The sequence below is a fragment of the Pseudopipra pipra genome, chromosome 20 (genome assembly GCF_036250125.1).
Source record: "Pseudopipra pipra isolate bDixPip1 chromosome 20, bDixPip1.hap1, whole genome shotgun sequence".
NCBI lineage: Eukaryota > Metazoa > Chordata > Aves > Passeriformes > Pipridae > Pseudopipra > Pseudopipra pipra.
In genome coordinates this window covers 10,315,375-10,328,542 of record NC_087568.1, presented here as the reverse complement: position 1 = coordinate 10,328,542, position 13,168 = coordinate 10,315,375, and the positions used below count along the sequence as shown (strand labels likewise).

The following is a 13,168-nucleotide window of genomic DNA, read 5'->3' as shown; positions in this document are numbered from 1 at the left end:
GATGGAGTGGCAGGGACAGGGGAGGCTGGAGAGGGAGCTCAGAAGCCCCAGCATTCCCAGGGGACTCCTAGCGTGGAGCCATCGGAGGCACTGCCCGGGCTGCTCCAGGAGCATTGTCCCAGCACTGCCAGGCTGGAGCTGGAGCTGGAAGGAGGATCAGCCTTCCTTCCCAGCCACCACCTTTCAAGTCCGTGGCGACTGCCGGAGAGGAAGGGAGGAGAGGGGCGCTGGCTTTGTTTGTCCTGCTCAGCCCTGCGCCGTAAAACAAATAACTGCAAACGCAGCTGAGGGAAGCACAGAGCGGAATCCGGCCCAGATAAATCACGGGGCCGCCCCAGCCCCATTTCCGATGCAAACCCCGTGTTTGTGTTCCAGTTTCCCATCCTTGCCTTTCCTACAAATCACCGAGGTTCCACCACGGGCCTTTCCCTTCCCAGAGCACACGGCCCTGGAAGGCGGAGAGGAGCAGACGCGCCCGGAGACACGGAGCCAGCCAGGGATGATGCCGTGTCAGGCAGCCTGCCAGCCCTGTCCCACTGCTCCCAGGAGGGTGCCTTGTGTCTGTGTGGGAATACACTGGAAAAACCGGTCCTGGGGCAATAGGGAGTGGGGGGGTATTACCCCATCATCCACATCCACAGGGGGTGCTGGATCAGGATAACAAATGGCCTGTAACAGCCACAGTGTGACAGGGAGCTGACAGAGCTCACCTTGGCATCACCCTCACTAACACACTGTCCCTTGTCTCCCTTGGAACCCCCCCATGCAGGTTCCTGACCCCATGTCTTCACAGTCCTGTCATACCCACCTTCAGCTGCTTCAGGGTGACAGCATCCTGGCTCTCCTGAGCTGCACTCTGACTTCCCAGTACCGGCTCTGAAATAGAAAATAAAAGATAAAAAAAAGGGAAAGGCCTCATCAGCGTGGTGGCACACATCTCCTGACAATCCCTGTCCTTCCACACTGCACCTACACACTCCATGTAAGATCTTTACATGGGCACATCCCCTCCAGGCAGCTCCAGGGTGCTTACACACCAGGGATAGGCACTGCTGTCCCACCCTGTCCTGTGCCAGCCCCTCTCCCCCTCACACCCTGGCAGCACAGCGAGATCAAGGCAGGAGAAAAATCTCCCCATCATCCTGCAGAGCCCAGGAGCCAAACAGAGCCTGGCCACAGCACTCAGCCCCAGAGCTGAGGCAGGAGTCAGCCTGAGGAAAGGCCAAGCAAGAGGGAGAGGCATGGCTGGAGTGCTGGGGTCCCCACAGAGCCCCAGGTAAGCAGGAGTGAGGTTGAAGTGCAAAGCAGAACCTGCTAAACCAGGCAGGGGCTCAGCCACAACAGTTTTTGGGATCCCAGTGCCCAGTGAGCACCACAGGGTGAGCAGTGCCCGTGGGGGCACAGGGTGCAGTGGGGCTGGGGCTGCTCCACACAGCACGGGGTCAGACACAAGGCTGACTCCTCTTCCAAGCCTTGCCAACACTCCCTTTGACATTCCTGTGGGGAGACACACCTGTGCTCTGCTTCAGCCGCCTCATGGCCACCTTCAGGTGCTTGGTCCTGCCCAGGTCCTCCCCGAGGAGGTAGTACCAGCCACTGATCTCCTGGGGGAGGGAAGAAGCTGTGGGTGCAGGGGCAGATTTCACCCCCATTTCACTCAGCCCCCACCCCCAGAGGGTCCCGGTGCAGGAGCTGCCCCAGGAGCACTCACAGCACACAGAGGTTCTCACACACAGACACACAGCCCAGAGTCCTTCTCCCAGGACACAGCAACAGCCAAAATTCCAACCTCCCTGCAAGGAGGGATCAAGCATCGCTGAAGCAACAAGCTTCCAGCTTTTTAGAGGGGGACAAAGTGCAGAAAAACAGCTGGTCTCCAGTAAAACTGTCCCTCTGGTGTCTGCAGCAGGCAGCAGTGTCACAGGCAGGACACAGCTCCAGCCATGTCACCACAGGAGGATGCCCACAGCAGCCCTCAGGTGCTCTGCAGTGGGATCCCTTTGCCCCTGGCCCACCCAAGAGGACAGGGCTGACCTCGGTGATCCCTCACCCCTCTCCCAGGGAGCTGCCACTGTCTCCCAGGGGGACCAATCCCAGGAGTCAGACAGGGTTGCAAGAAGGTCCCAGAGGAAGGGTCCCAGTTTAAAGTGAGCATTTTGAATCCACAGCAAGGAAACTGAGGGAAGGGGGGTGAGGGGGGATATCCAGCATCATGCAGTACCCAGGGGACAGGGCCAGCCCATCTCAGCCCTGCTGAGGCCCAGGAGCTCCACGTGCCCCCAGCAGCCTCCTCCCACCCCTGTGAGAGCCATGTGTGGGTGCTCTCACAGGGACACTCCACCTGCTCTGCATGCAAGGACACTGTGAAACTCCTGCCCAAATCTGAGAGGGAAGGGACATCTCTGGGGAGGCCAAGTATGACCAGAGCAGAGGCCCCTCCTGGGGGGAGCTGCAGTTCAGAGCTGTTCTGCCTCATGTTCACTGCCATAAGAAAGCTGCACCTCACTTGTCCACATTTCAGAGTTACCTCTCACCCTCTCCTCAGGTCACTGCCACCAGCACCTCTTTTTTAGCTCCTTCATAGCTCCTGCTATGAAGAGAATTTCCACACCCCAGGTGGGGAAATCTAAAAAACCAAAAGCATTTGGACAATGCTCTGAGGGACAGGGTGGGATTGTTGGGGTGTCTGTGCAGGGCTAGGACGTGGACTGGATGGTCCTTGTGGGTCCCTTCCAGCTCAGGATGTTCTGTGAGCTCAGGTGATGTATTAGCACTTCCATGAAACCCCTCCAGCTTGCTGAGATATTCTGCTGTCCAGAGGAATGACCAGGGCTGTCCAGGCACAGAATCCCTACCCGGGATGAAACATTCCCACGTTTTGTGGGTGGCTGAGAGCCATTTGCCGGCAGGCTGCCCGCGGAAAACCTGCCGTGAGAGCTGTACTGGCGAGCAGCAGCCAGGCTGGGGCAGCAGCACCGTGACCAAACCCGCAGAGACAGCGATTCCGGCGCAGAATTTCTCCAGCTGAAACCTCCGAGTCTGCCCTCTGCCCATCGCCGGCGAGCACAGGGAATGGGGAAGATTCCTCCTTGGAGGAATCCCAGAATGTGCTGAGTTGGAAGGGACCCACAAGGATCAGCGAGTCCAACGCTCAGCCCTGCACAGGCCCAGCCCCAAGGGTCACACCCTGTGCCCCAGAGGATCATCCAAACCCTCCTGGAGCTCTGGCAGCCTTGGGGCTGTGCCCACTGCCCTGGGGAGCCTGGTCAGTGCCAACCACCCTCTGGGGGAAGAACCACATGTCAGATGTGACCCAGGCCAGGCTGAGAAAGGCTGGCCCCACCTGCCCCAGGCAGCCCTGCTGGACACTGGGCAGGCAGCACGTGTTGGGGTCACCTCTCTGCCCCTCCAGTTCTGCTCTGTGTCCCTGCAGAAGGGAGTGACAGTCCCCTGTCCCAGGATCACTCCTCTAACAGCCCCCCATCCCTGCCCCCAGCAGTCACACTGACACCAGTCTCACAAAGGCCATTCACGCTGGGAATGGGACCAGGGAACTCCCTGAGCACCTTCTCCCATGCTGGGAGAAGCCTGCTCCTGCTCCTGGGGTGCACTGCATCCACCCACTGACCCCAGAGAGCCAGACCCCAGCCCCACACATGACATACCTTGTCCAGGGACAGGAGGGACTTCACACCAAAGCTCATGCAGCCAATCAGTTCACTCTGCCTGTGGGAGAGCCAGGGACCATCAGCACACACTTGTTGAAGCACCAGATCCCCCCTTGCACCCCTTTTCACAAACATCCCTGCCCATGCCAGGAGCCAGGCAGTGCCCAGGACATGCCTCCAGCTCCATACTTTGGGCAGGCCTGGTGTAACCACATGGATCAGCTGTGCAAGGGAGGGCTGGGCCAGAGCACCCTGGTCACCCCCAGCCTGCCTGGTGGAGCAGGAGCTGGGCTGAGGAGGCAGCTGGCACAGCCTGCAAGGTGCCAGACCCCCTAGTGCTGGGATTTCCCCTCACTGCATTGCCCAGAGGGAGGGAAGGTCCCAGCCCAGGGCCAAGCTCCAGCTCCCCTTGGCTTTGGCCAGCAGTGCAGGCCCGAGTGGCTGCAGGGGTTTTAAAAGCTGGCCCAGCCAGTGGCTACCAAGCAGCAGCAATGGCAAGGTGACAAGGGCAGGATTTGCCCTCTGCCAGCCTGTCCATGGGGAGGTGCTCACCAGCAGCAGCTGCCCACGAGCGTGACCCTGGCCAGGGTATCCCTGGTGTCCCCCTCCTGCAGGGCACCCTGTGGGCAGGGCCAGCCCTCGAGGCCCAGGGCACTGCAGGAGCTCAGGGTGGGTGACAGAGCAGATGCCACACCAGCCCCATCTGACAGAGATCACACAGCAGCTGGCAGCCCCCTACCTGGAATTTCTCTCTCTGTTCCAGACTGTGACCAGGAGACGTTTCTGCTCATCCTCCTCCTGCACTGGGCTGTAACAAGCAGAGGGGACAGTCCATGAGCACAGACCTTCCCCAGGAGCACCCAGCAAGGTCCTCCAGTCTCTGCACAGAGCACTGCAGCACCACCCCAAACAGCAACCTCCTCCAACAGCCACTGCTGCACTAATTCACTCATCCCTGATTCACTCATCCCTGACAGTGCAAAGGGATGTGACCCCTCCTGGGCAGGCACTGGGGACACCCCTCAAGTGGTTTAAGGGGAAAAATAGTCTTGCAGAAAGACACACATCCAACATCAACAGGTAAATGGAAGGGACAAGCCACAGTTCATGCTCTGAAACAACCACCCTGTGCCAAATTAAACACTGCATGTGGGTCAGAGGTCTGGCCAGCTCCACCAACACACTAAGTCATGCAGCTCCTTTCCCATGCAGAGACATGCTAGAGTTTAAGGAAATCCTTTTACCTTCCTCATTCATACTGGTGCCCCCACTACTGCAGGTGCAAGGTCTGGGAAATGGAGCCCAATTCCTGCCCAGCAAGAAAGTCCGACCCTGCTGTGTGCTGGCAGCTCTGCGAGCCTCCACACAGCTCTGCCCAAAAGTTCAAGGCATTTCAGCTACAAAAACCAGCAGGATAATGTCTGTCACTCCTCATCTCAGCAGCAGAGCTGCTCATGCATGAGGAGTGTTTATTGTAGAGCACAATGCAAAAGCAAACACGGGGTCTTGGCACGGAGAGGGAGCCCTGGGACAGCGGCCACGTGGGTGCCCACGGCTCAGAGTGAACCTGGCACTGAGGGGCAGGCAGAGCTCCCCCTGCCCTGTCATACTCACAAAACAAAGTGCTCGTGGAAGACGGGATTTTTGCTGTCTGGCACAGTCTTGGTCTTTTGCCTGCATTTCCAGTCAGCATCTGGCACGATGGACATCTTCAGGAGGAAAACAAGCACTGTGTTAACACTCCCAAAGCAAGCACTGGCATCAGCTGCCAGCTCTGCTGCTGCCGTGGCAGGAGACTGGCACAGCCACTGCCATGGATGGCTGAGCCTCAGAGATCCAGCTGAGCCGGTGCTGAGGGTGGTTTGGATCACTTCACCCTTATGCCTGTCAAGTAATTGTGTTACACAACTGCCCAGGGCAGGGGAGGGAAGGAAGAGAGCAGAAAAATCAAGGACTGGTGCACTCAAGTGTTGCTGGCTGGTCTCTGACTTGCACCCCCTCTTTGGGTTGATGTTTCCTGCACTGAGCTCACTGGGTGGGAACCTGCCAAGGTGACCCCTGAGAGAGCCCAGAGCCACACTGTGCTGGCCAAACATTTATCCCCACCAGTCTCTGGGCACCCAGTGGGATGTTCTTGCAGTGAATGGCTGACACAGCCCTCAGCAGGGTCCTGTCCTGCAGTTTTCCACTCCATGCAGACACTATGCCAACAAAACCCATGAGCCACCCAGCGCTGGGCAAGAGCCCAGCCACCCCCCTGCAAGCTGGGGGTGCTCATCCAGAGCAGGACAGAGGGGGAAAGGGAAGGGACAAACGGCCCAGAGCATGCTTGGAGGAATCAACCACAAAATGCCAAAAAGCACAAAGCTCCCAGAGCAGAGCCCCAGGAGAACCCACCTTCACGTAGGAGTCACACGCACGGCACTCGCTGCCCATCAGGCCTTTTGCTTCCATGACTGGAAAGGAAATGAAATGGTCACATCCCAGAGCAGCAGGGAAGGCACCCTCACACTCCACAGCCCTCTGCTCCACAGGGTGCTCCCTCCTTGTGGGGCCAAACCTTCCTCCCACCCTGCAGCCTCCCCAGCTCCCTGCCCTCGCTGGGCACCCCCACACAGGGGAAGGGGGTTATTGCATTTTTGCTCTAGCACAGCCCTGCTATAAATACAGGCACCTGAGGGCAAGGACAGCAGCAGATGCAGTTCAGCATCAGGATGGCAAATTGCATTCCCTCTGCTTGACTTCCCCCAGCTCTGGGCTCCCACCCCGGAGCCAAACATGTCATCAAGTTAAACATCAGCAGCCGCATCCTGACACAGCCCCGGCCCTGCACAGGGACCCCTCGGCTGCCTGGGGGCAGGAGATGGGCAGCAGGGTCTGGATGGCACAGGATGGGCTGTCGGAATGAGGCCAAGTTCCCTCCTAATGAGCCAAGCAAGGCAGCAGTGTCTCTGCCTCTGTCAGAGATTGTGCTCCTAATAAACAGAACCCCCAGTGCACCAGGGGAAAGGGGTTCTGCAAGACCCTCTGGGGCTTCTGGGAGTATTTTGCAAGGTTCCTTCAGGGCAGGCTGCACCAAGGGCTTCCTCCTCCAGCCAGACCTGCTTTGGGGTTAAAGATGTTGGGGTGCAGAATCAAGAAGATGGGTCACCCCACATCCCCCAGCCTCCTCCTGCCTGCACTGAGTATCCTGAGCATCCATCATGTGCAGCCCTGGATCTTGAGGCTCCCTTGCCCCTTTGCTGGACCATTTCCCTCTTCCCAGACCCTCTTTTGGAGTCAGCAGCAGAACGGGACAGTGACTCACACCCAGCTCGTGCTAGGGCTGCTCCAGGTGGAGGGACTTGGGGTAGAGCCTGTGCCAGACCCTCAGACCCACACACAGCTCGGAGGGAGAGGGGAAAACCAAAAAATAAATAAAAATAAATAATCCCACCACATTTTCATGCAGTTTCTCCTTTACAAACATGCCTGCACAGCCAAAAAGGGCAGCAGGCACAGGGGCTGCACCAGGCCAGGCCCTGCAGCCTCATGAACCTCAGGCCATCCCTGTCCCCTTTTCATCCCACCCAGGAAGGGAAGAGGCTGTAATGTAAGGTGGGATGTTCCTCAAGAGAATTCCTTTTCCATCCCCTCCTTCCCTGCCACAAAGGTCTCTGGGACAGGGAGGACTTCCCCCCCCCCAAAGCATGGTCATCCCCAAGGGCACTGGGATCCCCAGGGTCCTGCTTTCCCCTTTCAGAGAGCCCAAATCCAGGCCAGCAATGAGCCTGTTCTGTTCACAGGGAGGGAATTTTTACTCTGACCATTTCAAACTCTTGGTTTTTTCCTTGATTCTTTAACCATGACCCTGAAGCCCTGACAAGCTCTGGTAGAAAGAGCTCAGTGCGAGGAGTGCAGGACACACAGGGCCTTCTCTACAGAAGCAATCTTAGCTTGGGCTCCCCAGGGCTTCCAGAGAGGTTTTTCCCAAAGAAAAGAGCAAGTTGTGACACTCCCATTGGCCTCTCTGATGATCACCATCAAAGCTGCAGTGACAGTGCCCTGGGACTGCCCAGGGCTGACCAGTGTCCCAGGTGCTGCATTGCACTGAGTCCCCAGTGGGACATGACATGGCTTGAGGGACACCAACCCCAGCCTGTGCAGGGGAAATACTTTTGTTGAAGAAACATTGTTGGTGCTAAAAACTGCAGCCTTTGGAGGTAACAGAACAGTCTGGAAATCCCAGCAAATGTGGCCAAAGTAAAAGAGGTTTCAGGAGAGACAATGCATTTGAGATTTTCTTTTCCAAATGATAGTTGCCTGTTTTATCTTCATATGGAATTAGAGAAAAATAATTGATACACATGGGTGCAAAACACAGTGTTCACCCCAAAATGAAGGTCTCCAGAAACTTCAGTTTGGCCTCTGCATCAAACAGCTCCCAGTTGTGCCACTATACACAGAGCTGTCCCCAACAGCTGCCATGGAGCTTGAAGAGCTTGAAGAAAGGCCATGGAAGTGCTGTCCCCATCACCAGCCCCCCCTGGCTCTGGGACCCCTCTGGGATGCTCCCAGGGGGACACTCACCGTGCAGCACCAGCGTTCGGCCCCGCACCTCGATGGACAACTTCAGCTGGCCTGGGGGAGAGAGGAGAGGCTGAAGGAGACAGGGCTCACCCACCCCACTGCCCCAAGGCTCACACAGGGCCAAACATATCCTGCTTCCCCACTCCAGGCCCAGGGAGCCGAGGGGAAACATCCCACTTCATGGAGGTTTAGGTTGGATCTCAGGAAAAGGTTCTTCCCCCAGAGGGTGGTTGGCACTGACCAGGCTCCCCAGGGCAGTGGGCACAGCCTCAAGGCTGCCAGAGCTCCAGGAGAGTTTGGACAACACTCTGAGGGACAGGGTGGGATTGTTGGGGTGTCTGTGCAAGGCCAGGAGCTGGACTGGATAGTCCTCATGGGTCCCTTCCAGCTCAGGGTATTCTGTGATTCTGTGATCTATGGCTCCAGATGCAAAAACATTCCAAGGAATATTTTCTCAGTGGACAGTAAGCTCTGATGGCAAGGAGGAATGAGCCCATGGCAGAGGGAAATGGGAGAATGCCCCAGTCAGAGCAGCAGGGAGCAGTTCATCACTGTGTGGGTGTAACCCAAACTATGTATTCTACACCCTCCATGCCATTTCCCAGGAACTGTTAACAATGGACCATCTGCAGCAGCTTCCCAGAGCACACCTGACCCCTCAGCCTGTAGTTATGGGTGATGTTAACTCCCCTCCAGGGAGTCATTAGCACCTCCACACACAGCCTGAGGGGTCATGTCTGCTAATGGGCCACCAAGGATTCCAAAAGTATCTCACCCATTGTGGAACTCCCCGCCCTGGGGGAGGTACTGGGCATTCCCACTGCAACCTGAGTGTGTATAATCTTGGGGTCTTGGCACTTCTGGTACCACTCCTCGGATCCAGAGGAGGACCAGAACCTCGACCAGACTGCAACCAGCACTCTCACCAACAGGTTTTCCCCCCCTTTTACTCTGGACTCAGGGGGACCACGTGGGACTCAACACGGGGACTACGAACACCACTCTGTTCGTGCCCCAGGGTGCTGGGTTATACATCTGGGTTTTGTGGGTTAAACCAATTGCTTGTCCATATAATTGTATTATTTTTTATTAAATTGTAACTGTGACTTGTGGTCTCTTTTGAGTTGGGTTCATTTCTCCTCCCATTTTACCTTTAGACCAGCACAGAGCACCAAGATGGCACAGTGGCTGTGGGATGAGTTGGCCCTGGTTTAACAAAGAGATGCAGCTCAAATCCTGCCCCCAGCTCAGATCCAGCTTCCCCTTTCCTCTCCCTGAGCTTCTGTGCAGGTGGGGGGCTGTCACCCCTCCAGCAGGTGACAGTGGGCCAAGCTGCAGATGGCCTGGACAAAGGACAAGGAGAGTGGAGGTCACAAAAATGACGAAGGGTCTGGAGCATCTCTCTTATGAGGAGAGACTGGGGGAGCGGGGCCTGGTTAGTCAAGAGAAGAGAAGACTGAGAGGGGATCTCATTAATGCATATAAGTATCTCAAATCATACAAGTATATATGTATATATACTTATAATGCATATAAGTATCTCATTAATACATAAGTATCTCAAAGGGGGTGTCAGGAGGGTGGTGCCAGACTCTGTTCAGTGGTGCCCAGTGACAGGACAAGAGCAATGGTCATAAACTAAAACACAGCAAGTTACACCTAAATATGAGGAAGAACTTCTTACCACAGACGGTGGCAGAGCACTGGAACAGCTGCCCAGGGAGGGCAGGGAGTCTCCCTCTCTGGAGACATCCCAAACCCACCTGGATGTGTTCCTGTGTCACCTGCTCTGGATGACTCTGCCTTGGCAGGGGGTTGGACTGGATGATCTCCAGAGGTCCCTTCCAACCCCAGCTATTCTGGGATTCTGTGAACTGGTGCCTTTGGAGGCAGGAACACGCTGGCACAGGGTCAGCCTGGGCCATGGCACTAACTGGGATTCATCCATCTGCTGTTGCAAGACCTTGCTCTGTGCACATCCCCTCCCTGCCCTGTTTCCTATCCCCAGGGAGGCTTGGGGGGAGTGGGAAAGCCTTGAACACCCTCTCACTGACTGTCACATCCAGCAGCAGCTCATTATCCCTGGACTATGGAGAGGAGAAGATGCAGGGACAAGGACCACTGGCAGCTCAGGCCCAGCCCCAGGAACCACAGCACAGCAAGGGCTCCCACACTGCAGCCTCCTCGTGTCCTGGGCATCCCAGACAGCAGGGGCTGCTGGGCAGACAGGGAATCTCCTAAAACCAGGGGTCAATACTTGCTCTAATCCAGGATTAAACAAGAATGGTTTCAGTCATGTGTTTTGACACTGAATAACTGTCAGGTGCCAGCGAGGCCGGAGCTGCCAACCCCCCGGGAAGGGCGATGCTCCAGCACCCTGCAGTCCCCCTGTGCACACCCACGAGGGCTGGGACTGAGCAGACCCTACTCCCAGGGATGCAGCACCTCCTGGAAGTGCCTGGCCCTTGAACAACAGCACTGAGAGCTTTTGACAGAGGAGGTGGTGCTAAGGGAGAGCCTTGAGGAGCTCCATCAATAAACGACTTTGGAGCAGGTCTGCATGGAGCTCCCCCCTGCTCCCGGTGCACTGGCTCACCCACAGCCATCCACCAAGCCAGCAAGCAGGATGTTGCCTGGGCTGCCTGGATCCCCAGTGCCAGCCCTGCCAAGCCTTGCAGGGGACCTGCTGCCCCTTGTCACCATGAGCAGAGCGAGGAGCATGGTCAGAGATCAAAGGCAGGATGGATCCAACAGCCAGGAACAGGCCAAAGGAGCTGATCCAAGTAAGAGCACTGGGGCATCCACTTCTGTCCCTCAACAGGGCAGAGAATAACATGGAAGAGAACAAGAGCTTGCAGTGCTCTGGTGTCTGGAGCGAGTGACAGAATCTTTCTTGGAGCAGGAGACTGATCTGACTCGCTGAAGGAGGAGCCAGGCCCTGACTCACCCCAGGGGCAGCCCTCAGATGGGCTGGCACAGCACAGCACCAGAGCTCCCCACGGGACTGGGCAGAGCCTCGTGGGTGCTGCAGAGCCCATGGCATGAGACAGCAGCCCAGCAGCCACCAGTGATACCCACCAGGGCCTTTTAAACCACCTGAAGTGAGAGAGAAAGGGAGGACTTGGAGAAGAGAGAGGACATGGGAGGGATGGAGCCAGGGAAGTTCCACAGGGAGCAGACCAGAGTAACCCAGCCCAGCCCCAGCATCTTCCCAGGGAACTGCTCTTGGTGTGGACTCTACAGGCAGATCCAACCTCTGCTCCTGAGCTTGTCCACCTGGGACAGGGTCAGCTGAAATCCAAAAGGCCAGGCAGGCTTCTGAACCCAAAATCCCCTCTGCAGGGTGCCAGGGCAAGATGGGACGATTATTTCTAATGAAAGAGTGAAGGAAGGAGCATCCCAAACACATCTTTGCAGTGTCACACCTGCAGTGTCCACAACCACAGGGGGACACACTGCTCACAGACCCCACAGAGGGATGGACACACTGCTCACAGACCCCACAGGGGGATGGACACACTGCTCACAGACCCCACAGGGGGATGGACACACTGCTCACAGACCCCACAGGGGGATGGACACACTGCTCACAGACCCCACAGGGGGATGGACACACTGCTCACAACCCCTCTGACACAGAGCTGAAAATAAAATCCAGCTCTTCCACAGCTCCAGATCCAACGTGCAGTTCCCACTGCCTTTGGAAATGCCTGTGCCAGATCCCTGAGCTCCCACCTCTTATCTGGAGCTGCAGTTGGTGATTCCCAGCACTGCCTGGGCCTGTCTGCCAGCAACTGGTTCCCAGCATTGAAAACCCAGCGGGTCCCAGCCCCTGTGCAGGAGGTCAGTGCCAGGAGAGCCAAGGTGTGAACCCCTGCTGAGCCAGGGCACAGGTCCCAGCCTGGCACTGCTGCTCTGCCAGCCTGCTTACACTCATACCCTCGCTCTCCCAGGCACTGGCAACTCTACATCAGCCCAAAAATCCACCCACAAGGCTCAGACTGGCACAAAGACTCAGCCAACAGCTGAGTCAGGGTGTGGGTGAGGTGGTGCTGGGCTGCAGGGTGGGCTGCCAGGTCCTCACATCACTGGCACTGTTTGGGCACAGAGGGCTCTACCCCTCTGAATGTCTTCCCAAAAAGTTCCCTGGGAGCTGGGCCTTCCAGCCAGGATAGGATGTGCAGGTTTTAAGGGCAGTGCAGGGTCTATAATCCACGTAATTGTTCTGGACCAATCCAAAACTAAACATTTCCCAGTGCCCCTGGAGAATCCAGAGACTGAGAGCATCAGTAGCACAACATGTCATTTAGAGCAAAACATCCCCAAAGAGTCCAAAGCTCCATTTAGTCCAAAGCAAAATATCCCATTTTTCACTTCTGTTCCAGTTTACAAAACACAACAATCAAAATAAGTGTCTAAACATAATTTACAGACATCTAAACATCTCTCAAGTTAAAACCCAACATCTCATTTTGCAAAAGATGTACCCAAAGGGCTCAGGCTTGCTGGGGGGGGGGGGAGGGGAAATGGGATTGTTTAACCTGAAACAATTCAGAGGACCCATTTTCCACTAAAAAAAAAAGTCAAACCTCTCAGCAGCTCACGTGTGTCTGTGTGTGCTTGAACACGTGGAAATGTGTGTCTGTGTGCAATTATACATGTGCAGGGTGAGAAAGGGAAGACAAAAGCCAGGTGGGGTAAGCCAGGACAGCTCTAACACTGGTTTACAACAGGGAGAATACTGTGCCCCAGTTTCATGCTGCCACCCCAGCCTTTGGGCACAAGGCTCTAACCCCTCTGCTATCTCCAGATCTCTGGGGCTGTGGGAACCCTCTCCCAGCTCCGCTGAGAGCACGTACCAGCCTTGGCAACAGGAGAGCACAGTGCCCCCGTGCAGCCAAGTGTGACAGGAATGAAGGGCCCTGGGAGGA

General features: G+C 56.4%; 2 protein-coding genes across 5 annotated transcripts in view; one reads left to right on the top strand and one right to left on the bottom strand.

The window, feature by feature from the left end:
- ALAD (aminolevulinate dehydratase) overlaps positions 1 to 13,168 on the top strand; it is a 393,442-nt gene that overhangs the window by 350,289 nt on the left and 29,985 nt on the right. The gene's annotated exons all lie outside the window — the stretch shown is intronic.
- Positions 1 to 13,168, bottom strand: part of RGS3 (regulator of G protein signaling 3) — an 87,342-nt gene that overhangs the window by 65,278 nt on the left and 8,896 nt on the right. For 2 of the 4 annotated variants that reach the window (XM_064677175.1, XM_064677174.1), the window contains 7 exons: positions 8,238 to 8,288; positions 6,066 to 6,124; positions 5,283 to 5,377; positions 4,408 to 4,476; positions 3,666 to 3,726; positions 1,514 to 1,604; positions 809 to 876 (listed from right to left, as the gene is read on the bottom strand). In XM_064677175.1, coding sequence (XP_064533245.1) covers positions 809 to 876; positions 1,514 to 1,604; positions 3,666 to 3,726; positions 4,408 to 4,476; positions 5,283 to 5,377; positions 6,066 to 6,124; positions 8,238 to 8,288 — 494 coding nt within the window. Of the gene's footprint in view, positions 1 to 808; positions 877 to 1,513; positions 1,605 to 3,665; positions 3,727 to 4,407; positions 4,477 to 4,912; positions 5,054 to 5,282; positions 5,378 to 6,065; positions 6,125 to 8,237; positions 8,289 to 13,168 lie in introns of those variants that run through there. The other 2 variants (XM_064677177.1, XM_064677176.1) reach the window with 2 other exon arrangements.